The 27,680-nt window shown below is 46.3% G+C and overlaps 2 protein-coding genes and 1 pseudogene across 12 annotated transcripts in view; 1 reads left to right on the top strand and 2 right to left on the bottom strand.

Moving 5' to 3' along the window:
* Positions 1-23,611, top strand: part of ATG14 (autophagy related 14) — a 53,430-nt gene extending 29,819 nt beyond the window's left edge. The window contains exons 10-12 of one of the 3 annotated variants that reach the window (XR_011532955.1): positions 22,623-22,822; positions 22,914-22,965; positions 23,411-23,611. Coding sequence is in view for 1 of the 3 variants with exons in the window: in XM_008536771.2 (XP_008534993.2) it covers positions 4,748-5,054 (307 nt within the window). In the remaining 2 variants the exon portion in view is untranslated. Of the gene's footprint in view, positions 1-4,747; positions 7,639-22,622; positions 22,823-22,913 lie in introns of those variants that run through there. The other 2 variants (XR_011532954.1, XM_008536771.2) reach the window with 2 other exon arrangements.
* Positions 9,253-16,119, bottom strand: LOC139079369 (homocysteine-responsive endoplasmic reticulum-resident ubiquitin-like domain member 1 protein pseudogene; annotated as a pseudogene).
* Positions 16,224-27,680, bottom strand: part of FBXO34 (F-box protein 34) — a 75,607-nt gene continuing 64,150 nt past the window's right edge. For all 9 annotated transcript variants that reach the window (XM_070593997.1, XM_008536770.2, XM_070594001.1 and 6 more), the window contains exon 2: positions 16,224-19,438. In XM_070593997.1, the coding sequence (XP_070450098.1) occupies positions 17,284-19,428 (2,145 nt within the window). In that variant the 5' untranslated portion in view covers positions 19,429-19,438 and the 3' untranslated portion in view covers positions 16,224-17,283. The remainder of the gene's footprint in view (positions 19,439-27,680) is intronic.

The following is a 27,680-nucleotide window of genomic DNA, read 5'->3' as shown; positions in this document are numbered from 1 at the left end:
GTTAGAAAATGTAGTGGAAAAGAGGTCCCTTTTACTTGTAGGAACAAAAACTATAAATTACAGTAGTCCCCACTTATCCGTGGGGGACCCCATGGATATCCCAAGACCCCCAGTGGATGCCTGAAACCACAGATAGCACAGAAGCCTATATATACTGTGTTTTTTCCTATACGTGTATAACTACGATAAAGTTTTGTTTATAAAGTAGGCACAGGAAGAGATTAACAATAACTAATAATAAAATAGAAGAATTATAACAATATACTGTAATAAAAGTTACCAAAGATCTTATCAACCTCAGCATACGATTTTTTTCTTTCCTTATTAAGTTGAGAACTTTCACCTTTTCATTTAAAGGAAGCACTTTATAGCTTCTCTTTGGCATATCTGAATTGCCAGCATCACTACTCTCGTGATTTGGGGCCATTATTGAGTAAGATAAGGGTGACTTGAACACAAGCAGTGTGATACTGTGACAGTCGATCTGATAAAAGACAGCTACTAAGTGAGTAACAGATGGGTAGTGTATACAGTGTGGAGGCACTGGGTGGGGCCTGTCCCAGGCAGGATGGGGTTGGAGGATGCGAGATTTAAATTTTGTGAGTTATTTATTTCTGGAATTTTCTATTTAATATTTTGGACCTCAGTTTGACCATGGTAACTGAAACCTCGGAGAACGAAACTGTGGACAAGAGAGGACTACTGTATATAGGAATAATCCTTACAAAATATATGCAAACCTATATGAGAAAATTAAGAAACTTTTTAATTACTCAACATGTATTTCTTGAGTGTTTGCCAGGCACTGTGCTGTATGAGGTGCCGGACTGAATGAAGGAAGGTGGGAGGCACTGAAGACCCTTATGATTTTCTAGGATGGGAAGGCTCAGTATTGTAAAATGCTATTTCTCCCCAAAAGGAAACCTGGTCCGAATTTCAAAAGATATTTCCTGTAACTTTAACCAGCTGATTCTAAAGTTAGCTAGAAACACAGTCTGCAAGGAAACTTTGAAAAAGAATAATACCAGATAGGCTTGGCCCCTTTGAAAACACAGTCTGAAGTTAATTAAAACAGGGTGCTGTTAGCATGCAAATAGGTGGAGTGAGTAGTGGAAGAGAATAAAGAGCCAGAAACAGAGCCCTGTCTGTGGGAATATCATGCATCGTATGACAGGAGCGGCACGCTGAAACACAGAGCAGCTCAGTGGTGGGCCGGCTGGGTATTCATGTCAGGGAAAAGTTGGATTAACACATTCCACATACAAAAATAAATTCCAGTTGATGTAAAAGGCCTTAATTTAAAAAATAAATTTAAAATAAAAAAAATAAACCACAAAATCCAAAGACCATAAAGGGAAGGTGTTACACATTTTACTGTGTAAAAACTTTAAATGTCTCTGATAAAAGATATCATAAAGTTAAAAGACAGGCCATAGATATGTTTTGCAACCTATATAACAGACAGTGGATTAAAATCTAGACTACTGAAAGCAAGCTTTCAGATCAATGAAAGAGACACAGCCTAGCAGAAGCCTAGACCAAGGATGCAAGCAGGTAATTCACACACAAAACATTCAAGTAATCAGTATTCAATGACGAAAATCTTTAGCCTCAATCAAGAATAAAGCAATGCAGTTCAAAACAGGTTTCCAGTTTTTAGCCATCTGTTTGGCAAGAATGGAAAGAAAAGATGATATCCAGGATTGGTGGTGGTTTGGGAAAATAGACAGTCTCCTACTAGAGGGGATATCCCTGGAGGTCTGAAGTTTTCTGTGGGCTTGCCCTGGAGTCAGCTGTCCATTTAGAGTCTGTGTCTGCCAGAAGTACACATACAGAAGCCCCCTTCTCACACTCACCTCTCAGAATGAGGCTTACAGAGATTATTGATGGAGCCTGGGTGGGACTTCCTGTTTCTCCTGAGACTAGCTGAACTGAGGATCCCATCCTGAATTCAACGTAAACTTTTTTATTTGAAATAAATTCAAACTTAGAGAAAGGTTACAAAAAATAAAAATAGTACAAAGACACAAAAAAATCATTTTGCTGCCTTAATCAATAAACTCTCTGCACCATCCTGAGAAAATGAGTACTCTGGCTTCAAGGTCTTAAATAAAAATACACCAATTATTCTGCTGAGCTGAAAATTAAGAGGAATTATTTTATAATCTCTATTCCCCGAAGACATTAAGTGAAAAAGACTTAATTCTTTTGCAAGTTAATTCTGTGTGATGTGTGTGTGGCTCAGAGTATGCTGGGCAGGTGATAGATCTCTAAGCTAGAAGTGATGGGAGAGAGGCATTGAGTGGAGAAATGTCTTCTCCTGCAGGTTCTCAGAAATGTATGTTACTCATTGGAACTAAAATTGTTCCAGCTGGCCACTTGGGGAATCATCCGCTAGTTTATTTTTCATTTGAAGTACTTAATCAAGCAGGCACTCCATGCCAAGTGGACTCCGCTCTGTGGGATTCCAAGCAGAGACCTGGAGTCCTGGGGGCTTCAGGCAGGGAGCTCTCTGCTTTGAGGAAGTGTTATTTCCCCTTTGACATCTATCACTGCTGCCTGTCTCCTGGGAAAACCCTTAAAGAAGGGATCTGGGGACGATGGCAGTCTCATGGTGAGAAAGACCCCATGAGTAGGTGAGGCAGCATCAAGGAGGAACAGAACAGAAACAGCTGGGCCTGGACAGTAACCCTGAACAGAACAGGATCAGAAAGCCTTGTGTTTAAGAAAGGAGGGAGCCCAGCTAAGGTACTTGGACTGTGAACATTTTTAGTAGACAGACACCACAAGGAGAGAGGCAGCTGTCTGGCAAACTGAGGCGGGCAGGGCTAACTGGAGATGGGACTCTGGCCGGGAAGCGATGGTGATACACTGAAGACCTGAGCTGGGGGACACATTGAGGATGGAAAGAGGACTTATTTGGTGATATCCTGTAGGAACATGAGGGAGGAGGGGAGGAGTTCCAGCTGGCTTATGTTTTGGAGCTGGTTGACTGGCTCAGATATCTGAGAAGAGAGTCTGAGAGGTTAGCAACCCTCAGACAGAGAGCTCTGGCAGGCAGGAAGGTTTTGGGGAGTGGAGCTAGGAGGAGAGGAATCTGAAAAGATGGCTTTGGAGTAGGCCTGTTTGCCAAGGAAAAGAAAAAGGGAAGGGGAAAAGGAAATGAACTGTAAGGAAAACCTTAAGGAAACATAAAAGGGATACCCAGCTAGGATGCTGGTTGCAGCGGTTACTGGTTGGTTTGAGAAGGTTTCAGGGGGAGGTAGAAGGACTGGGGAGAACTCCCCCTCAGTTTTTTCTCCCTTCACATAAGGACTTCCGGGCAGGAGGGAGGCCTGGCAAACTTGAGAGCCCCGGTCTGAGGGGCTCTTTGAAATGCAAATTGTTCACTGGAGACCACAGGTCAACACTGTGGTGCATCTTCCAATTTAATGAAGGCTTGAAAGCTCTAAAAACTGTCTGGAACAGAAATGTTAGCTAGGAACTGTCGCTGTGTTCCAGCTGGGAAGCAGGGCTGGCTTGGGAGGGTGAAGGCTGCCTGACCGCAGGTCTGAAGAGGCGTTGCTGGAGGCCAGCACTAGCCTTTAGCATTATAATGGCTGTAAAGGATTTGGGACCACAGACTACAATGACAGGCTACACAGTTCCATGATGTTTCCCATTTCTATCTGTTACTTTTGCTAATCTCTGTCATTTTTCCCCGAAGTAATTATCAGTGAAACTCTTAAATGAACAGAGGCATTGTGTCTTTATCTTTGGACAACAGCGGGAGAGACGGGCTGCTGAGGGACTTGGTCCCACCCTCTAGCCAGCTGCAGGGACATCCCGTGGAGGGTCAGTGAGTGGGGTGATTGCCAACCCAAAGGAAATGCAGCCTGGCTCCCCTGGAAGAGCTGATGGGCACTGTGAAGGGGGCAGGGGAAAAGCAGCAGAAGGCCTGAGTGGGACTCGCTCACACGCTTTCGCAGTGGCGCTGTGGAGCCGTCACAGGGGCTGAGGCCTGAGAACAGTCATTAGGTTGGAGGTGAGGGCCTCATTAGGGACCTTTGAGAAATAGAAATAGTTTTTTCCGGAAATCCAGTGCAGAAATGTGCACTATTGCAGCTGAATGTATTCTGTAGTCATGTCTCATTCTGTGTTACACGTGTCCCTAGAAAATGACGTGATGCTATCTTACAATGTGTGCAGGAGCCTGCTGTCGACACCAGCCCAAGGAAGCTCTCCTAACATGCACACAACCAGATCATTTAGCCGTTCTGAATCTTGAGTTTAACAATTGGGGGCTTCCCTAAGGCAGAGGACATCTGTACAGTTTCTTTGTGTACTGTTCATTACTTGTTCCACTAACTGATAGCCCAGAGCGTACCTCACGCGACTCTGTCAGACTCGTCTCGCTGGGAGGCATCGAGACCACAGCTGTTCACAGCTGATGATCAGATCATCCTTTGTGCCAGCACGGACAGTCTCAGTGCACGGGTTCTTTTCCATCCAGGGTCTTCACTAATAACAGATAGACTGGAGGAAAAGTGTTGTATCATGCATGATTGTATTCATTATTGGATGGCAGTTATTAGTTAGGTAAAGAAAAACACAGATAGAGACCAACAGTGGGCACAGTGCAGACTTAGGAAATGGGTGCAGTGATGGCTCTGGGTCTCCTGTGTCCCATCAGGTCTTATGTCACCTGTTGTCCCATGCAGTAAGAATGGTGGTTGTCTTAAAGAGGCCCCTTGCTGTCTGCACACAGGTCAGGACCCTTTGAAGTGCGAGCAGACCTTGAGGAGTCGATGGAATTTGTGGATCCCGGAGTTACTGGAGAATCAGATGAGAGTGGAGACGAGCGCATGAGTGACGAGGAGACCGACCTGGGCACAGACTGGGAGAACCTGCCGAGCCCCCGCTTTTGTGATATCCCTTCCCAGCCTGTGGAAGTCTCCCAGAGCCAGAGCAGCCAGGTGTCCCCGCCCATCGCGAGCAGCAGTGCGGGCGGGATGATCTCCTCGGCCGCAGCCTCGGTGACCTCCTGGTTTAGAGCTTACACTGGACACCGTTAACGAGCATGGACCAAAACATGCCAAATTTGCATCAAGAAAGTTTTTCCACTAGGCTCTGGTAAACTTCATGTGTTTAGCTAACATAGTGCCTGGAACAAAAGAGGTTCAACTGTTATTTTTTTTTTTAAGCAGGGAGAGAAGCATTTCTATTTGTCAGATGGCCAGTGGTGGTGGCCAACATACTTATGATAATAGAGGGGTCAAAGGTCCTTTACCCAGCCTGGTGTTGGTGGAAGAAGGACCTGTGCACGTGGTCAGTTCTGTTGAGGCAGAAGTTCATTTGGGCTCCCTCCAGTCACTGGCCACACGACCCACAGACAGGGGCTAAGGGGTTGGTCCTCGTGACGCTGACACTGTTCCTAACACTTCACATTTTAGAGTTTGAATCACAAGGAAATTGATGACTGGGACTTGAAAGATAAAAACTGTTTAATATGAGTTTGTTTTTATGCCTTTGTTTTTTGTACAGAGAACCAGCAGGCAATTTGAAATACTTGACTTCTTCATGACTTGGTCACGTTTGGTTTTTAGGTCAAGGTTTGGGCTTGTTTGGAAGGGTTAGATAAATTAATTTCATTTGTGCTGCTCTGTCATAGCTTGTCGGACATTCCTGTTTTCCTTCCTCCTCACGCACCAAAGAGACTAAGGTCTTTTTTCCTGAGGCCCCACATCCACGAAGAGAAGAAACCCTGGCTGCAGTACCGTCCTGGCCTTCTTGCATTCTGAGGGGAATTTAAGTCCATTCTTACCTAGATTATTAATTCCTACCATCTACACTATGTGCATTTTGAAAGTGAACTTATTTTCTATGAGTGAAAAATAAGTCATTAAGGTCATTCCCTTATGTAAGCTAAATGCCTACCCGGGCACAGCTTAAATCCACTTAACTAAGTGGCCTCTGGTCATTCTTGTGGTGTCCAGTTTCTTTTAGCGGCAGGGTTTTCCAGGGAAGACCATCCTGCTTATTTGTTTCCTAGAGGTCACTGTTGCTCTAAGGACACCGCCTTCCCTGAGAAATGCAGAGCAGATGAGCACAGCTGATAGTGTCTGCTCTGTCCCCGGGGAGGGGGAGGCGCGGAGGGAGAGGTGTTCCTCACCATGAGCTCATTTTCAGCCAATGTGTCTTATCATTCTCTTAGTGACAATCTTATAAGAAAACTGTAGAGAGGCATTATGTACAAGTCTGTAAGTTTTTTATTTTTAATAACTGCAAAAAAAATCCTGTGTAACAACTACAAAAAGAAATCCTATGAAATAGACTTCCTAACAGACATTATTACCACATCATGTTAGTGTGATCAGCTTGGTCGCACCTCAGCTACACCGTCCAGAGGCTCGCCCTGCCCTGGCCTCTTTTCTTGTTGTAATGATTCTAGTTGATCCTTGGCCTCCACATCCGAGGGGCTGTATCTGTAGCCTTTGCTGCTGGGATATTTTAGTGGATGGTAGAGTTTCGGGTAGAGTTGCAGAAGAAGGGTGTTTATTCCTGTCCAGGAGTCCCATGTTCCCTGACTATGAATTTTCCCCTTGTGGGTTCTTCCACAGTCGGTGTCTGTGTCAAGTGCTCAGCTTCATGCCTGCTGGGCTTGCACTGCGCCAGCCAGGTCTGTAGTTCACCGAGAGTCGGCCGGGTAGACTTCACCAGGTTCCAGATGAACTTAAAATCCCAGAGAGAAGAGTTGTCGAGGCACTTCCACTCTCAAAAAGAACAGCTTAGTTTCAAGAATGAGAAGACTAGAATTTGGGGCTCAGGGTAGAGATTGACTTGTGCTGAAAGACAAGCAGTCATCCTGGTTTTCTCAGGTAAGCCTCTTGTGAAACCATGATGTGAGAGGAAGCTAAGGGATGGAGTCCAGAGACCACAAACTCCTCCCTAGATAATTCAACAGAACTGGAAGGCTGTGGAGAGTTGAGGGTGCTGAGGCTGTATTTTGTTGTTGTTGATATCGACTAGAGGCACTTTACTTAGGGTTAAATGATCAAACCCTGTATGGTTTTGAACACCAACATACTGGCTTACACTGCTGAGATATTTTGGTTTTATTTTGCACTGGATTCACCCTGTAAATATTCTTAAATATACATTTCAACCACTGTTTTTTCTACTCTCTTTGCTGCTCATTAAAATCTTTCATGTAGGTGCCAGAACCATATGTAAACAGCTTTTTAAAAAAATGAAGCTGATATTTTTTTTAAACAAAAAGCCATAGAACTTGGTCATGTTTTCCATATTAAAGTGATTTGTTGAAACAAGATAATACTAATAAAAATCCACAGGCACCAAATAGGCTGCTTAAAATGGTCTGTTAAGGATTTTTTGTAATGGAATATAACTAAGAAGAGTTTATGGTCTGTGAGCTGGGGAGGTGGTGCCAGCAGTGGGCGGGGCAGACAGGTTTCAGCTAAGGATTTGTGTGTTGATGATTTGGGAGACTATTTGGCGGCCTGCTGTTGACAGAACCGCAGTACCCTCATGGTGTCACGTTGCAGGAATTTCCCACTGCTGAGCGACTTCCAGACCAGTTTGAGTCATACAAATGTTTTCTAAACTTATTGTATTATTGCAATAAATCTTTTAACAGTACTTTGCTATGTATGTCTTTTTCAAGCTCTGATTACTGATTTCTCCTGATACACTGAACGTAGCAAGAATGAGCTCTAACCCTATTTTATACAAATTATAGGATAAATATTTTTAGAATTTTTTGCCAGGTAAGGAAAAAATGCCTGTTAATACTTTCTTAAAATTATAGATCATGGTGGTATTAACAGGAACAGTCCATCTTTGGTAAGCTGGGAAACTGCTTGCTTACCAGTTGAGTACTTTCTCTAAAGATGCCTTTTGCTTCTGTAGCCATCATAGATGCTTGTGCCCTCCAGTGGCTTGTGTCTTGCAGTAGCCCCTTGGGGAGGGAGGGATGGAGACTCTAAGTTGCCCATATGGAACCCGCCCAGACTTTCTTCAGGACAAGAGAGAAAGAGAAATGTTAGAGGTTAGGAGGGATCTGTCAAACTGGGAGGAGAACCAAGTAGTTTTGGGGAATCCCTCTTTTTTTTTTGGTAACTATTCTCTCCTGGATGGATAATCTCTACCGTTCAGGTTAGATTATTACGGATAGGGGCCGCGGACAAGGGATAGCAGAGTGACTGCTGTGGAACAGCCAGTGCCGGGTCCTCCTCCTCCTCTGCCTGCAGTGGGCGGCCGCCCAGCAGCAGGAGGAAACAGGCAAGGAAATGGAAGGGTTCCCGAATAGGGCATGTGCTTGCGTGTTAGTGTTTTCCAATCTCTTTGGGCAGCAGTTAAAAACAAGATCCCATCCAGTGTACCCCTGGAGATGCCCGGCCCCGGAGTGGCAGCATGGTTGGCACAGGATTCGGGCTGAAGCAGATGGGAAGAACTAGGGATAACTTTGTCTTTCGTGGTCAGGGAGGTCACTTGAAAGTGGCTTCAACAAAATGTACCAGGAAATTAGAAACTGGGCTTTTGGGCAAGTCATCTGAATCTCAGCTGTGAAGGATTTTTCAATGAGAGCAAGCTGCCACCAGCACTCTGTTCCAGGGATGTGGGGAGAAAACACCCTGGAAGGAGGGTTCACCGTGGGCTTCGAGTGACACACATGAAGAGGAGGGTTTTTTTTAACCAGAAGCCAGCAGTAGGACAGTTTTTTCTGGAAGAAAAGGGATGGTAAAACAGCAAGAGCCACATCAGTGACTGTTTTTTTTTTTTTCAGTGTCATTCATAGTAAAACGTTATTGAACAGAAAACCCAGACAAGGTGTCCACCTGTGCAAAGTGCCCCTTGGTTTACAGTAAAGCACTGCATTTAAAAAGCAACTAGACATAAGTCTTTCCTAGAACAGTCCTGCTAAAACAAGTCTAGCAATTTCATTGATTATGTAAAGTAGTACACTTAGTGTAATTTAAACATTCCAACAGGAGTCAAATCAAACCAGCAGAACCATTTCCGCATCTATGACATCTGTGTACAAACACGTGCACACACAGACATCCGGAAAAGTTCCTCAGGCATAACATGCGACACTAATGCCTTCTACTTACAATGCCTATGAAACTACACACAGAATGTATTAAACCTCTTCAGAATAAAGATATGAGAAGCCTCAGGCATTTTTTTGTTCATCAATTTGTATCATGGCTTCATGTCTTACTTTCTGCTTGTGCTTCATCACAAAAGCACAGCATCCTCCTTGTTGGCTCTTTTACTAATTCTGTGCCATTGCCATGTCCGGGTGAGGAAATCTAGCTGGAGTCAGATGATCCAGTCCACACTTACCAAAGCCTCTAGCAGCCAGAGAGCAAACACCATCAGTTTGCTATAGCTGGGGGCCCTTCTGGAAGAAGAGAGGCAAAGAGTCTTGAAAACAAGCCAGGTTGTGCTCATAAAATGAAGGGCTGGTCTGCACGCCATCCAGAACGTCCTTGTCTGGAGGAACGTGGTTGGGATCTTCGATTTCAGGGTCAGGGCGTTCCTGTAAGTTATTGTAGGGGTCCTGATTCACAGCTTCATAAGGGGGCCCATCCTTCGGGAAGTTCTGAACTGGCCTCTGTCTAAATGGAAACCGTCCAACGTGATGCAGGTACGTAACCACGGTGGCTCCCATGACCATGAGGAATCTGCTGAGAGAGGAGTAGAATTAGAGGATACTGAGAAAAACCGAAAACATAGCTGCTGAATAGGTCCAATCCAACCAATCTCGGTTGATCTCATCATCATCTTCCACAATAGGGCCACCTTGTGCGGTCATCCGCAAATTCTGATTGGCCCCAGCATTAACCACCCACTTGAGGGGCAGCATTCTGATTGGCCGGCTGGTTTTCCGCTGGAAACTGGTTGTGAATGGGAGCTGCTGGAGCAGGAGCGGAGACCACAGGTATCTCTTGTGCACTTGGTGAGGGCACAGAAGCCCCTGATGCAGCAGTGGCCGCTGAATACTGCATGCAGTACTGCCGTGCGTCCGTCTGCTAGAACCAGGAGAGCTGCAGCCACCCATAGGTTGTGTAGCCCGAGAAACCAGGCCCCCGGCCTTGGAACGCCGGCTGGGCAGCTTCAGGTCTGGAGATGTTCTCCTATCCAGAGGGAGAAAGGTTCCGGAGAGCCTCCCTTTGCCTTAAACCATCACTTGGCGAATCCCCAGAATACTGTCCCTGATTAAGACCAGTAGGCTGCTCTGTGGCTTCAGCAACCTTTGCGGTGGTTTCTGGCATTTTGGAAGGACTCTTCACATTGCATACCAGATGCGAAACGTGCCGTTTCTCCTGCTTTGGAAGCAAGTCCCTAAGACACCGGTGATCCAACAACGGCTCCCCAGAATAAATTAACCTCTGGTCCTCTGGCCGCGGGCGCTCGGGGTAGACGCGGCTCAGAGGAGCCTTGAGACGGCCACGCTCCAGCTGCGGTCGCCGCTCAGCTCCAGTGGCGGCGGCGCTGGTTGGGGCTCTTCACGAGGAGCGGGATGGGCTCGGGCTCGGGCTCCAAGTCGGCTGCGCTGCGGGCTCGACTGCGCTTTGGGCGTCCGCCGAAACCTCCCCAACAACGGTTCGCGTCTCTGGACCACATCAGTGACTCTTGCTGTGCTTTTTGTAGGAAGGCGTGAGGGATAGTCTGTGGTGGGGCCAACTCTGACGGAGATTTTGAGTGGTCCCCTTTGAAAAGCGAGAAGTAGGCAAGAGGGATTTGACAGCACTAGGCAAGTGCTGAGAAATGTGCTAGAGCCAGTTGAGTGGCAGCAGCTAAAAGCCCTGAAGCGCCGTGTGGCTGAGGCATTGACACTGCCAGACCCATGTCAGGTTGTTACAGCATTTAACATATGACTTCAGAAGACACCTGGATGTTGAGGAAAGGGCTTTCCTACCCTTCCCAGGAGCAGCTTCTTTCCCTAGATTTAAAAACCTACTCAGGAAGGCTTTCTAGAGCATAAGCAAGTATGTGGCTCTCAATTTGGGTGAGACAGTGCCCAGTGGTTTGGAAGTAGGCGATGGGAGATGCTCCTCCCAATCCCAGCTTGGTTAATGAATGAATGACAGAAGCAGAGCTGAGCTTCTGTGTCAGCAGTTTAATACAGTTGGCCCTTGGCATCCATGGGCGATTGGTTCGAGGACCCCACGCAGATACAGAATCCATGGGTGCTCAAGTCCCTTATGTAAAATGGCGTCATGCAATGAATACAACTCGGCCCTCCACATCTGAGGGTTTTGCATCCGTGGATTCAGTTCAGTTTCTACATATCTGCAAAATTTCGATCTGTGATTGTTGAATCTGCAGATGTGAAACCCATGGATGTGGAAGGCGGACTGTAGTTGCCTTCCAAGTAGGAAGGACCATGTCTAGACCCACCCACAGAGGGAAATACATCTGTTTTCTGGTTAAGGCATTGGGACTGGCTTAAGTTGGGATTTCTGCTTACCTCCTTGATGGCCTTTGAGAAAAGGTCTGCTAGGAGCCGAAGAGCTCCTCCGGAGGGCTCTGATAACGCCACGCCCAAGACCTTTTAGCTCCTTCCATTCTCCGGAGCCTTGCTACTCATGGTGCAATCCTTGGACCTGCAGCACTGACATCACCTGGAGCCTGTTAGCAATGCAGGATCTTGGGTGCCACCTCAAACCCCCTGAATCAGAATCATTTCAATAATTCATACATAAATGACTATTTAAGAAGAATTACTCTAGCGCAGTACTGTCCAATGGAAATAACGTAACTCACACATGTGATTTTCAAGTTTCTGAAAGTCTCATTAAAAAGGTAAAATAGGTAAAATTTATTTCTCTATTTTATCTCAGGATATCCAAAAATATATTTCAACATGTAATCAATATGAAAACAAGATATGGGGGGGGTGCTGCAGGAGGGTTCTAGTTGTATTCTTGCCGTGGGCCATAAAAGTATTAGGGAGGACTTGCTCTTGTATCTACACCCTTACAATAAACCCTCCAAGAATTCACTGACCTTGGGTGTGCCAGCAGTCTCCTGTTGAGACCCTGTGCAATAACGAGCCTGTGTAGAGCACAGGCTGGAAGCAAGTTGAGGGGCCTGAAGCCAAGACTACTGGCCATGGAAAAGGGACGCCATGGGAGAGGCCCCGGCCTGGGTGCTGGGGCGGCCAACTCACCACCTCTGCTCAGAAGAGTGAGTCAGGGCTGGGGTGCAAGGAGAAGTGCTCGGGTAGGCCAGCCCCCCTGCAGCACAATCACACTCGGCTGCCTGCATGGAGGGGCCTGGTGAGGGAGGGCAATGCAAGCCAACAGCTCAGTCCCAGAATAGGGAAGGTGGGTGGGCCGGCCGCTCCATCGCGACCGCCCACAGACTGCACACACTCAGTTATGCCCATGGGACATCTAACCTCACAGTGGATGAGAATTAAACAAATCCAGCCTTGCTCTACGTTTTACTGATGGATTGGCAACTCGTTGGTTTGAACTGCATCGACCTCTTCAAACTACTTAACAGGCATCTGAAAACAGCAGTCTGTAAAGCAATTGGTTGATTCTCCGTTGGAGGGGGGGACAAAAGGGAGGGAAATAATATAAATGGCACAGGTGGTTGTGCCCTGATTTCCTGGGAGATGGGATCTGCAAGTCCCCAAGTCTCGGTTTCTGCCCCCTGCTCATCACTCAGCAAGAGCGCCTCCTCTGACAGGACCTGCACACTCCCCCAGTGAGCACGGTGTGGAGCATCCTCTCCTGGGTGACGGACACGGGATTTCCCAGATTCATTTCACTGACCCCCGAAGTGCTAAATTCAGAACCTATTCCCTGCCGTTTCGTCACTCCAAGAGAAAAGCCAAGGAGTTAGTAGAAGCTTCTGATTTTTAACTTTTTTTATAGCCCACCTGAATCCCAAAAGAATTTGAGATAAATTGTCCCAAAACTAATTAGTTCTGAGGCCTGTTCTCTGCTAAGAATGGATGAAGGGCCTTTGGCCTGGGGGCAAGGGGCGTGGTTTTGCTTTCTCAATAGAGTCACACCACAGCTTACAAGGGGTCGTTCAGTGTCAGGTTGCCACCACTCTGCTCCCACCTCACTTCCAGCTACCAACTCTAGTGAAATAACACTAAGGTCAAACCAGCCCCTAGCATGGGGGTGCCACCTGTGATCTTGCTGAGGCCAGTTACGTATGAAGACACTGGCAGTCACCCAAGGGTGCGTGATCACAGTGATGTGTGCTCTTCCCATGAGGCTGCGCCAACACCAGCTAAGGCCACAAACTTAGGAACCGTGTGCACCTCCAGAGATGGGGTCGCAAGTTTCCCACACAGGTACTTTCACCAGCTCAGAGATTGCACCATTAGCTTGTTTGAGCCCAGAGGAAAAGCATGCAATAGAAACTCAGTTTGCCCAAGGGCCAGGCGCTGTGCCTGGAGAGAATGCATTTGAGCACAGCATGGTCCCCGACAGACAGCAGGAGCTACATAACATCAGCTCCCAGGGTGCAGTCTGCGGTGGACAGCAAGAAGGGTTTTGGTGCAGACTGGCTGTATTTTTGAGGCAGGCAGTGGGGGAAGGAGAGGCTAGCCAGTCGGTTGAGTGAAGAAGGAATGAAGGCAGTTAAAGCTGTGGAAAACACCTGGGAATACCCAGATACTAAGAAAGAAAACCTGGTCCAGGCCAGTCCAAAAAGTTTTGGCAGGGAGGCCCTGACAAGTCCAAGTTAGAAGGTGTAGGCGGACAGAGGCCAGGCAGGGAACTCCTCTATCATGGGAAACCGTCAACCCACAGCCTCCTGCAGTCAGAAAGCCCACAGCAGCCTGCTCCAGGGAGCCACCGAAGGAACCCAAGCCACACCAAATGCACAACACACAAGGCTGCTGTGGGTGCGGCCCCAACCGAGAGTGCTCCCTGGAACCAGCTGTGGCCAGAGAAGAGATCACCCTTCATGCCTTTACCCCCTTCAGTTTTCTTGTACTAGATGGAAAACTACCGTACCAGCCAGAAGAGTCAGGAGCTGCCAGCACCCCTCATGTTAAGATGGTCACTCGATATAAAAACGACAAACACATGGCAACAGAGATTGGACTAGTGGTTACCACAGGGGAAGGGGGGAGGCAAAAGGGGTGAAGGGATGGAGTATAATTAGTTGTTGGGTGGTGACCATGATGTAATCCACACAGAATTCGAAATATATTACAATGTACATCTGAAAGCTATATAATGTTATAATCCAAAGTTACTGCAAAAAATAAAAATTGAAAAAATTTTTTAAAAGATGGTCACTCGAGAGGAATGTAAACATTTTATGGAGTGTGGACTGTGTGAGGCACTGAGGGGATGCATGACCAAGCCACCCTTATACATCCATATATACAAGATCCATATACCAGAGGGGGAGCAAGATCCATATACAGAGGGGGCATTCGGCGGAGATGTGCACAGGGTACTGAAAGCACCCAGCCAAATGTGGTGGCAGGACAGAGTGGGGGTCCCGAAGGAGGCTGTGGTCAATTTTGAACGATCCTTTCACATGGCTGTTTTAACGCCAGTCATTTTGACAAGGCCTGGAAAAAAATTTAATCTTAGCCCTTTTTCCATTTCATCCCTGCCTTGGTTATCTGGTCTCATCCATGGGGCAGGGGACAAACCCAAACAGCCCCAGAGGCAGGGGTAGGGGCACTCTCACTCGCCCCGATTTCTCTGCTTCTGATTTTCCTTTCAAATGGCGAAGTGAGGAGTGGGAGAGGAAAACTAGGCCAGGCAGATGAGAGCCTCCGGGCAAAAGCCGATGGGGACGTTTTCTCTACTTGGGCCTCTCGGGGCGGAGGCTCTGGTGCCCACATGGTCAGGTCCTTTCTTCCCCGTCTGAGCCTCCACGGCGGTGCAGGGAAGCAGGGAGCGCTGCACCGTTGCAGCAAACAGGAAGGGGCTGGTTTCCCCACCCGGCCCAGCCCCGGGGCTCTTCCCCGGTCTCCTTCTAAGGGGAAAGCCCACCTGTCTAGGAAGACAGACCAGGGAGCGGGTACCCTCCGAAGCTGTCTGCTAAAATCCTCTACCGTTTACTCAGAGAGTACCGGGAAGGGGTCCTGCCACATAGTTCAAGAGGGGTCATCACTGACTTCTGAGGACCCTAAGAACTGCATGCCAAGATGGGGTGGGGCATTGCTGTGTCCTCTGCTGTTGGTCAGTTCAGCCCATCAGAGTCACAGCTTTGTGTCCCACATGAAAACCACATCTGGAATGGCTAAGGGAAACCAACCAACAGGGTTGTTTATCCTGTGTGTCCACCCTGGGCAAATGCAGGACCGACAGCCAGTAACAGTGACAGCTAATGCTTACTGGGCACTTTCCCCACGCTGAGCTGTCCTCCACGACCTGCGTGTGTGTATCTCCTTGAATCCTATAGCCCCATTAGGAAGGTACACTGAGACTGCCAGGCTGGCGCCGGCCTCAGACGACGACAAGCACCGTCAGCTTCAGCCAGGGCTCCACCACACCTCAGCTGGGCGAGTCACGAGGATAGACACTGAGACCTTGAAGGCAAAGCAAGCTGTGCTGTGTCCCAGACAATGAATGAGCCTGCAGGGGCCCGCCTGCACGTCAGCAGTGTTACCATGTGCCTGACGGGGGCAGACTTGCTCAGCACCGAGAGACCTGCCAGCGTCAGCGCCCCCTTTTCAGGGAGGAGCAGCTCCCGCCTAAGGATAAGGGCAGAAGCAGCCGAGGCGGACTCCAGTCTGGAAGCCACTCCGTGGCCACCCCACCACCTCAGCCACAGGAGGACACGGTCCATCTGGCTCCAGTCTTGCCCCGACTCTGCCTGGCAGACCTGGCCGAACCTAGTTTTCACGTCCTCCTCCACAACAGCTTTCTGGGGCCCAATACCTTCCAGCCCCGCCAAGCATTACCTGACCACAGGCCTGACTGTATCATCTCTGACTTCCGATCAGTTAACTTCATTATGCCTGGACGAGTTCCAAGAATGTCCTAGATAATACACCTTACCCAACAGGAAATACAGTGGGTGTCAGGCAGATGACAAACTCAAAATAAGTGTTAAAGGGTTGCAAAAATGTAAGCTCATGATGTTAAATAAAGATGGTCTCTTTTTGGTAGCAGAAAAAAATTCTCACCCCCTAACAAAATTTTAAATTCTTTAAGACTCAATTCACATCCTTCTTCAGTATTACCTCAAAAAAGGAGTAAAAGTGTACAAAACTCAGGTCCCATTTAATATGCATATTTTTATTGAAGTTTAAAAAAATTTTTAACCAGACAGAATAAAATAGACAAAAATGTTATAATCTGACTATATAATATTCCCTCATTCTTGGTGGATCACTAAAATAGAACAAAGGATTGTTCTCTATGCTAATTTTAAGGTTGTCCAGTTAAAACATTATTTGGTATCCTTTCAACAGGTTAACCTCTTAACTATTTAGAGTTTCTTCTCAGAAACATTCATATATTATACAGGAAACATTCATAGTTTATTTGGAAAACATTCATATTTTATACAGGCTGTACAAATTTGAGACAAAACGATAAAAAACACACACAACTGTAGCCGCAACACTACCCTAGCTGCATTGTGATTTGTTCAGCCAGCCATCCACTACAGACAACCGGATCTTCATAGTGTCATTTACAGAGGGGCCAAAAGCACGCATCTCAGGGAAAGGCGCTGGGGTCAATGTGCACTTTCATCGCCCTATGAAAACACAACCATTATATACACTGTAAACACCGCAGGGCATGAAATCACCTCCACCCACAAACATCAGTCTCAGATCAGCATACGAGGTCTGAGGTAAGGTGCCTGACTTCTCCTTTGTAAGCAGACTTCCCATCCAAGAGGGCTGCTCTTCTCTCCACAGGGCACTCCTCACTCACTTCAAATGTGGTGCCAGTGCTGGAAACAGCCCTGGAGCCCCTTCTGGGGGACTGCCTGCCGTCTGCAGTGAACTCTTGTGGACGGCCCCACGGGGACGTCTTTGTCCTTGAGGATGTATTTGGTTTGGGAAAATAGGCTTAGTTATTCACAGCCCAGTGACTCAAACTGTGGGATTCCACCCCGGATCGAATGTGAGGCGCCACTATAAACCACGAGACCAATTTTCTTGTACAGCTTGTAAATTAAGAGTTTAAGACAACGCCTGAGCAGCAGCAGTCCTGATGGAGTGAGTGCAGACGCTCCTAGAAAGGCGACCTTCACTTGAACGGGATCTCTAGGTGGTGTTTTGCAGTTTTGAAACTCAGTCCTTTGTTGCCTCTCACATAGACTTTAGTACTCCTCCTCGCTTTCGGTCCCTTTTGCTTTCTTGTGGATTGCCCGATTAAAGCTGTGGCAAGTAGGGACCCAGTGATTGTCATGAAGCCCCAGCTTACAGCCAGGGAAGCCCTTCTGAGAGCGGTGGCAGCACATCCAGTACCCTGGCCCGTAGGGCAGCGGCTGGCAATAGGGCTTAGGGTGCCACCTGCACAGGGACACATCCCCTTTCACGTATTTTTTCTTGCACTGCTTGCACGGATCCTCTCTATAGCGTGGATCTCGAACCCAGCGAGAATCTGCTGGCCTGATGTTGTAGTATTCAATGATAAACTTGAAATAGCAGCAGGTGCATTTAAGAGCCACTAAACTCTTGGTGGGGAGTAACCTGAAGATTTTCACCATAATGTGGTGGGGCAGAAAAGCCATGTACTGCTGAGGTTCCAGAAGCTGCTGGATTTTAAACCTGGTCTCTAGAAAGTTATGAGATACCTGCTTCTTCCACTGGGACGTCTTGAGCGCTGGTAACATACTTGCCACAGGAGAGGCTCGTGGGACAAAGGACTTGGCTGAAACACTCTTTTCCTCAGACGCACTGCCCCCCGCAGCAGCGTCTTCAAGCTGGCTGGCCTCAGGTGACTCTACTGTGCTTTCATTCAACTGCGAACGGTCCGGCTGGTGCTGCCCAGGTGGCAAAAAGAACAGCCTCCCTGGAACTGGGTCTTCACAGGACTGGAAAGGAGAAGGCTGGTCCTTCGCTACCTGGGATACAGTGATGTTAATGCACAAGGATTCTTTTCTTCTCTGATCAGGATTCTGGCTAGAAGGTGGCACAAGCTCTCTACTCATACAATCGGTGGCATTTGCAGGCAATTCAATGGCTTGGGGACAGGTGCGAGGAGAGAAAGGTGACCGAGCAAGTTCCTGTGTCATTTCCACATCATACCTATTGCTGTTTTTCTTAGCAGTTTGCTGATCTGGCTGTAAATCTGCACTGACTGTGTGGAAACTCACCCTTGCTGGCAACGAGGGACAGCCCCGAGGAGCCCTGGCCCAGGCTGGGTTCTCCTTAGGAAGACCATGGGCAGCTCCTGTGGGGCCACAGTCCACAGACCCCGACCCCACAGGAGTCACCTGAGTGTCAGCTGCCTCCATGGCGCCTTTGTTTGTTTCACCTTCATCAGCCTGAGTGCCATTTGCAAGCAACACCCGGCCCACGTTGCGCCGGAAGCTGTTATTCCTTGAGAGGCTCCCAGGCTCGTGCTGGCTCTGCCGCTTCAGGCGCTCGGATTCCAGCCTGGCTACCATGTCGAGCACACGGACTGGCTCACTCTGTGATGCACCAACCTCAGGATTTCCCCGTTCCGTGGGTTCTCCACATGCTCCTGGGGCAGAGAAGGGCTCAGATGTGGGGGGCATACCTCTCGATTGCCCAGAAAACCTCCCCACGGCAGATGAATTAGTGCAGTTTTTTGAACAACTGGCTAGCAGAGCACTGGCTCTCTGCTCGAGGAAGGCAACCATCTGTATGACCGACAGAGGCCTTCCGGCATAGACACCGTCCCCACTGTCACTCACACAATGCACAGAACAGTGCTCAATGCCACATGCAAAAGGCTCAGGCTGGCAGCACCTGCTGCTGACTTCCCTCGTCCTTTGTAATTGTATGTTGGCTTTCAAAAAAGCCAGATCCCCTGATTTTTTCCTTCTTTTAGTAGCTCTCCCATCAATATCCCAGGAGCTTTTTATTTTCATAGATCCTATCCTACTGCTACACTGGTGGGCTGCGAAGAATGCAACTTTCTCCTTGGTGTTTCCCGGTTTCACGACCGCCCAGATATCAAGCGGCCCGTCCCCCTCTTCGCCCTGGCGGGTCACTGCCGACGGCGCATTCTTCTCGGTCTGAACATTCAAGCTGCTCTCTAAAGGACTCTGCCCACTCATCCTGCACAGAACATTTGGAGAAAGGATCCCAGAAGGCTTCCGAGATGACGCTTTACCAAGAAAGGCTGAAGGAAAGACACTAGGTTTCACGTAGCTAGCTTTGCACGTTTCACCATTTATAGCCTCCTGGGGGCTCAGAGGAGTTCTCAGAGTCTCCCTGCTGGTTTCCAGAGGCCGTACTTTCTTCTGCAGTTTCCACTGTGGCTTTAGGTGCATAACAGAGGCTCTACAGGAAAGAAATACACATTCGATTAAGATACTGATTTTGTTTTTAGAAAAGTTTTTAAACTTACACTCAGAAAATGTTTCTGTTACTTGCTAGAACCATCTATCAGTTCAATAAACCTTCACCAACTCTCATTTCAGCTGGTTTTTAATGTACAGCTCAAGAATAACAAAAGCAAAATAGCCACTGCCATCGGGGGTACGGGCCAGAAAATAAACTGGCCAATTTCAGAAACTGACATTAGTTAGCATTCTTAAATGTAAAGAAATGCAAACTTACTGAAAACATCCCAGTACGTACAAGGCAATGTATAGAAGAAAGGAAATTATAAAAAACGAACCCACTGGCAAACCGAATACAGCAATACATTAAAAAGATATACACCATGACCAAGTGGGATTTCTACCAGGGACACAGGGATGGTTCAACATCCGCAAGTCAATCAACGTGATACGCCACATCAACAAACTGAGGAACAAAAACCACATGATCATCTCAACAGACGCAGAGGAAGCATTTGACAAGATCCAACAGCCATTTATGATAAAAACTCTCAATAAAATGGGTGTAGAAGGAAAGTACCTCAATGTAATAAAGGCCATATCTGACAAACCCATAGTCAACATCATACTCAATGGGGAAAAACTGAATGCCATCCCTCTGAGAACAGGAACAAGACAAGGATGTCCACTCTCACCACTCTTCTTCAACATAGTACTAGAGGTTTTGGCCAGAGCAATTAGGCAGGAAAAGGAAATAAAAGGAATCCAAATAGGGAGTGAAGAAGTGAAACTCTCGCTGTTGGAAGACTACATGATCTTATACATAGACAACCCCAAAGAATCCACTGGAAAACTATTAGAAATAATCAACAACTACAGCAAAGTTGCAGGGTAAGAAATCAACTTTCATAAATCAGTAGCATTTCTATACTCTAATAATGAACTAACAGAAAAAGAACTCAAGAACACAACCCATTCACAATCGCAACAAAAAGAATAAAATACCTTGGGATAAATTTAACCAAGGAAGTGAAAGACCTCTACAACAAAAACTAAGAGACTTTTCTGAAAGAAATTGATGATGACAAAGAGATGGAAAGACATTCCATGCACATGGATTGGAAGAATAAATATAGTTAAAGTGTCCATACTACCTAAACGCAATCCCAATCAGAATCCCAATGACATTCTTCACAGAAATAGAACAAAGAATCTAAAAATTCATATGGGGCAACAAAAGACCCCTAATTTCTACAGCAATCCTGAGAAAGAAGAACAAAGCTGGAGGCATCACAATCCCTGACTTCAAAGCTACAATAATCAAAACAGCATGGTACTGGTACAAATACAGGTCCACAGATCAATGGAACAGAATTGAAAGCTCAGAAATAAAACCACATATCTATGGACAGCTAATCTTCAACAAAGGAGCTGAGGGCATACAGTGGAGAAAAAGTCTCTTCAACAAATGGTGCTGGGAAAACCGGACAGCCACATGCAAAAGAATGAAAATTGACCATTCTTTTTCACCATTCACAAAAATAAACTCAAAATGGATGAAAGACCTAAAGGTAAGACCTGAAACCATAAGGCTTCTGGAAGAAAATATAGGCAGTACACTCTTTGACATCAGTATTAAAAGGATCTTTTCGGACACCTTGTGTTCTCAGACAAGAGAAACAATAGAAAGAATAAACAAATGAGACTTCAGACTAAAGAGCTTCTTCAAGGCAAGGGAAAACAGGATTGAAACAAAAAAACCACCCACCAGTTGGGAAAAAAGATTTGCAAATGATATCTGACAAAGGGTTAATCTCCATAATATGTAAAGAACTCACACAACTCAACAACAACAAAAAATCAAACCACCCAATCAAAAATTGGGCAGGGGACATGAACAGACATTTCTCCAAAGAAGATATACTGATGGCCAATAGGCACATGAAAGGATGCTCATCATCACTGATCAGGGAAATGCAACTCAAAACTACACTAAGATATCACCTTACACCCGTTAGAATGGCTAAAATAACCAAAACAAAAAGTAGCAAATGTTGCAGAGGTTGAGGAGAAAAAGGAACCCTCATACACTGCTGGTGGGAATACAAACTGGTGCAGGCACTATGGAAAACAGTATGGCAATTTCTCAAAAAATTAAAAATAGAAATACCATATGACCCAGCCATCCCACTACTGGGTATTTATCCAAAGAACTTGAAATCAGCAATTCCAAAAGTCCCATGCACCCCTGTGTTCATCGCAGCATTATTCACAATAGCCAACACGTGGAAGCAACCTTGGTGCCCATCAACTGATGACTGGATAAAGAAGATATGGTATATACACAATGGAATACTACTCAGCCATAAAAAAGGATAAAATCGTCTCATTCACAACAACAAGGATGGACCTTGAGGGTATTATGTTAAGTTAAATAAATCAGATAGAGAAAGACAGTCTCTGTATGACTCCACTCATAAGTGGAAGTTAAACATGTAGACAGACAACAGATTAGTGGTTACTAGGGGAAAGGGGGTGTGGGGTGGGCACAAAGGGTGAAGTGATGTACCTACAACACGACTGACAAACCATAATGTACAACTGAAATTTCACAAGATTGTAAACTATCATAATCTCAATCAAAAGTTAAAAAAAAAAAAAAAAGAACCCATCCAGAATCCCTAGTAGATTAACACTATTTCTAAGTCATCACAACTAGCATTTTACTGGAGGCACAACAGTCTATCAAACTTGTCATGTTGCTTTCTAAGCCGCCCATACTCTTGACTACTAGATGTTTATAATTTCTCACTTGTTTACATATTTTGCCCATCAATTAGTCTTGATTTTCTAAATAGTCTATTTGTATAAGCTCTTAACTATCAAATTTTCTGCAAATATTGTAAATCAAATACAGAACCTACAATCTTTATTAATTCCCAAAACCATTTTGAACTAGTTCAGAAAAAAAGTGCCTTGCTTTGTTTGCCGGCCTGACAGAAAGCCAACGACATGCCGAGATCTGTGTTCTACTCCTTGCCATATCACTGAGTAGACAGAAAGGGTAGTTTTACCTTGGACAAGTCACTTCCTCTCTGGGTCTGAGGTGAAATGTTAATCGAGGGGGTGGAATGCTAGATTTATCTAACGATCTTGTTGATTTATATGTCAAAATACCCCAGGGCTACATAGAACACCTGAGACTAAGGAGAGAGCGTTTGGAAGGGATGCCTGGTCTCCTACAGATCAAAATAAACAACTGCAGTCACAGGTTGATGGGAGTGAAGTGCGAGCCTCTCAAGTCTCAGCACCCGGAGCTGAGGGGACACCCGTCCAAGACACACATGGAACACTTAGTGCTTGCCGTGTGGCAGCCTCCAAGGTAACTGCTTTCAGATATCAGTTTTAATCATCAAGAATGAAAGTGATCACCCAGAACAAGTTCACTTTTCATTTCAAATTTTAATTCCTAGAGTCCAGTCTCAGCTAAAAGAAGAAATATGGATATGAATATCTTCTAGCCAGGTAAAGAGAAATCTTGCATTTAAGGCACGCAAAGAATTTTTTTTGCGGGGAAAGATTTGCCCTAAGCTAACTTCTGTTGCCAATCTTCCTCCTTTTCTTCTCCCTCCCCCACCACCAAGGCTCCAGGACCTTGTGTGTATAGTTGTAAGTTCTGGTTCTTCTATGTGAGCTCTGCCACAGCATGGCTACTGATAGACAAGCAGTGTGGTTCTGTGCCTGGGAACCAAAGCCAGCCCGCCAAAGCAGAGAGCGCTGAACTTTAGCTGCTAGGCCCTCAGGGCTGGCTCAGTGCACACCAAGTATCTTTTCAAAGATATCCCTGAAATAGATCCGATTGATTTGTTTCTGGTCTTTGGCAATTTATATCTCACATCTGTAGAGATCTTCCCCATTTCTGTATTGTAGCATTTTTAATAGCTTTCTAACATTATGTTCTATATTTTAGTCTTACAAAAAGAGCCACCCAGAATTCTTCAAGAACAAGAGAAGATACATGAATACAATAGATAAATGAATAAAAGAGGCACATCTAGTTCCATATCTCTGTCAATGATTTTCTGGTTTTTCATCTCCCTTCAACCCCTAAGTGAAATGGAAGAAATGGAGGTTGTTGAGAAATCCAATAAATTCCCACATAATGATCTCACTGCAGAGTGTCTGTGAATAAATTTAAACCTCAGAAATGTATGTGCCATTCTGCATTGCACAGTACGTTCTCTTCACTTCCTCCCCCACACATTACTGTAGGTGTGAAGACAGACTGGGACATTAGGAAGAAACTAATGTAATTACAGAAGGCTTTTGTTTGCATTTACTAGCCTGTAAATTCAGCTCAAGTGACACTGCTAACAGACAAGGTTCGAGCAGGATTAAAACAGGAGACGATCCCAGGGAAGAGAAGCAAGAGAAAGTACAACAGGGAAGGTTGAAAAGCCAACAAGGGCACTCGATGCAATCTGGGCAGCTGCTGGAGCGTGGGGGCCTCTCTGAGGGACCCCTGAAGGAAACAGACCTGTAGGCATGGGCTTGAGTCCTCCACCAGTTGAAGGATGCCTGGGATACTAAGCTCTCCCCTTCCTGTGCTGCGCTTGAAAGCCCTGAGGCAGAAAATAGGAAAGTGCTGGCAAGACTTAGAATTAGAAATTACAAAAATCTGAGTTTTGGTTGAAAGCAGTGATGGACCATGAGGATATGATACAAAGTACTAGGCGCATCTGCTGCAAAACTCCATAAAATAAAAACTTTACATCTCTAACAGATCATACCAGATGGCGGCACTTCCCCACCTCCGCCTCACCCCCACAACGCAGGCCCTGCGGAAAGCTCCAGCCAGGTTTCCATGGTTGCCAATCTCGTCGTCACAATTGTAATTTTAAAAGTTCGCCATAATAAAGTTCTGCTTCCTTGTAAGTGAATAAAATGCAGGGTTATCACACCTACCTACACGACTGTTCCTCATGCTCAGAAATGTCCTTGTAAAAAGTTAAGATCCCTGAGCCCAGTGAGTCAGAATTGCTGGGACTGGAACAGGAACCTGTTTCTAACCCTGGATTTAATCTCAGAATTGCTGGGACTGGAGCAGGAACCTGTTTCTAACCCTGGATTTAATCTGGAAGGAACTGTAGAGCTCCCTGTCAGATCTGATGGGAGAGTCAGTGGGGTTCTGGGTTTGGGCTGGGTGCTGAGCTACCAACAGGGGTGAGGTGGCACCACCCGACAAGAGCCAAGCTGACAGTCAATACTGAGGCCCCTATTCGAACAGCTGAGTAAAGACAGACCCTTTTCTTACTTGTCATTCTCTTTAAAGCACCAAAAAGTCAATGGCCTTTTTATTGCCAGATTAACTCCTCCGTTTCCTGACACTGCGCTCCCAGCTCTCTTCACGTCTTCCCAGCCCTTCAACATCAGTGTTCCTCAGAGTTCTTTCTTTCTCTAGACCATTATTACTCGTAAGCTATATATCTAAGTGATCTCTTGTAGTTGTAACAACCACCTACTGATGACTCTCCAGTGGCCTGCTCTCCCAAACTTCCTATCCTTGCCTGCCTAAGTAGGCATGCTCACCTGGATGTCAGAAAGAATCTCAAACATCAACATGACTAGTGAATGACAGCATCAAGTCAACCAAGCCAGCAAGCTGAGTCACTTAGATTCCTCCTCTCTGATCCCCACCCTGTCCAATTACCGAGTCACTGAAATCTTCCCTCCTCTTCAGCCCTGGTGCAACTGCCCTGGTTTGAGCAGCCATCTTATCTCTGCTCCACTGCTGCTGCCTACAGGGGAGCCTAACCTCTTATCAATGCAGTGCAAGACTGTGGGCCCAGCCCAACCAACCTATCAGCCTCACTCCTGCTTTGCCCTACCACTCTTCACACTTTGGAAGCTTGTTCACAGAACCATTACCACAGGACCAGGCTGATCTGGGCCGATCATATCACTTAAGATACAAATTGGGGGGGCGGGGGGGCGGGGCGGTGTTTGGTCAGGAAGATTGGCCCTGAGCTAACATCTCTACCAACCTTCCTCTATTTTGTATGTGGCATGCTGCCACAGCATAGCTTGATGAACAGTGCCCAGGATCTGAAGCCATGAAAGCCTGCCCACAAAAGAAAGTGGAGCTGGCAAACTTAAGGGGCTAGCCCGCTGGCATATTGGTTAAGATACAGATTTTAAAGCAGCCAGAACCATAAGACTAAAAGAACAGCTTCAAAGTTTTTTCCTACCAACCGCCACCCATTTCCTTCCATCCATTTATTATCAGAAATTTACTAGCGGCCAGCCCTGTGGCCGAGTGGTTAAGTTCAGCACTCTGCTTCGGTGACCCAGGGTTTCTCCGGTTCGGATCCTGGGTGTGGACTGGCACCGCTCATCAGGCCATGCTGAAATGGCGTCCTGCATACCACAACTAAAATATACAACTATGTACTGGGGGGATTTGGGGAGAAAATAAAAGCAGGAGAAAAAAAAAAAGAAAGAAATTTACTAAACAATTCTGGGCTGGATATTACTGGTACAATGATGACTAAGACAGAAAAGTAAATAGGCAATTACAGTAGAATGTGATATGTGTTCTAAGAATAGTACAGGTTGGGGGCGCAAAGAAGGAAGGAGTGTGTGAAGGGAGGAGAGGGTTGGCCAAGCTCAGTCCGGAGGGTGTAGAAACAGGTCAGACGAGCCCTGGTTCTCTAACCTAAGCCCTGAAGGAAGATAAACTCCTAAGAGGTTCAAAAGTAGAGGACGCCTTTGGGAAACTGAGGTGGGTGAGAAATAATCAGAGTCCAAGCTAAGGTGTCATGAGTGGAGAGACAAGTGAATGGATTAGGAAGGAAGAACAGGCAGGATCTTTAGCTACTGATTGTAAATGGAAGCTGAGGAAGAGGAGCCAAAGATGGGTCCTATCTTAGGGCTTCAGCAACTGGCTGCAGAGCAGCACCTTTTAGCGAGAGGGTCACACCGGTAGCTGGACAGATCTGGAGAAGGGGAAGAGGAAGTAAGTTCAGTTTTAAGAAGTGCTGCCTGCAAGACAGAGACATCTAGGAGGCTAACTAACACAGGTCTGACCAAGAGAAAGAGGAGGAAAGGAACAACACAGCTGTCATAGAAATTCAATGAGGAAAAAGTTTTCCGGATCCAGATCACAGACGTCTTTTTCCAAAATTTTCACAATGAACATATATTACATATATTACTGTTATAATAAGAAAAAATGTACATAAAAAGGAGCAGGCACTTTAAGACCCTACAGCAAGGTCGAATCAAGAACCGTGTCCAGCTGGCAGTGGAGCCCCCTGAAGACCCTGCTGAGAGGAAGCAGCGGGCAAGTGAGGCGGGGGTCGAAGTTCGTGAAGGAGTGGCAAGAAGGTGAGGAGGCGAGCCCCGGCCAGCTTCCAGCTTCCACGGCGCCTGGCTGCGAAGAAGAAAGTCTTCGTACATAACTGTCACCTTACATCCTGCCCAGGAATAAGGTGAGACAGATCAACCCATCAAAACCCGAGCAACTTGCCTCCGGTAAAGGCCAAGATCCTGCTTTCAAATAATGCCAGTACTCCTTTTAGACTTTAACTTCTGATTTCAACTCAAAAAAGCTGCAAAAACTCTCACCTAAACATCGTGCACAATCCCAAAAGGAAGCCACGGAAGAGAATTTAACTTTGCTCAGGAAAAAAGTGCTTGAACAAAACTCGAAGTCTAAAGAGCCATAGTGACTCCAGGGTGGAGGGGACCTGCTCAGGAGGAGTCCGATGGCAACGCGAGCTTCGCCCAGGGGAAAGGACGGGATGCGTCCCAGTGCTAACAGAAGTCACTCAGTCTATGGCCTTGACTCTCAAAACAGGTTAGAAAGTAAGGCATTTCCTGTTTCTTTCTGCTTCGTTAAAGGTACAGGAATGCTAATTCCAAAAAGGAGCCATCATTTATTAGCATAATAAGAGTCACTTTTAAAGGTCAGAGGAATAAAAATAGAATAGTCCCTGAAAGAGCCCTCCCGTGCTCCCTTCAGAGGGGAAAAGTACACAGTAAATAAATTCAGTTTCTTTAAAAATGTAAAAGCGCCCAGAGAACGGCTTATGACCGCCGCCTTCACTGGACCATTACGGAGCTCCAGCAAGTACCGCAGGTACATATAACGAAATCCTTGCTTTTTGCCAATGAGGTAACAGAGCTAAAATGCCTTTTGAAGCCCCACAGCTCGATAGTGATAGAATTAAGATTTGAAT

The sequence above is a fragment of the Equus przewalskii genome, chromosome 25, assembly GCF_037783145.1.
Source record: "Equus przewalskii isolate Varuska chromosome 25, EquPr2, whole genome shotgun sequence".
In the NCBI taxonomy this organism is placed as follows: Eukaryota; Metazoa; Chordata; class Mammalia; order Perissodactyla; family Equidae; genus Equus; species Equus przewalskii.
Note: the sequence above shows the minus strand (reverse complement) of the source record. Positions and strands in the feature narration are given on the sequence as shown.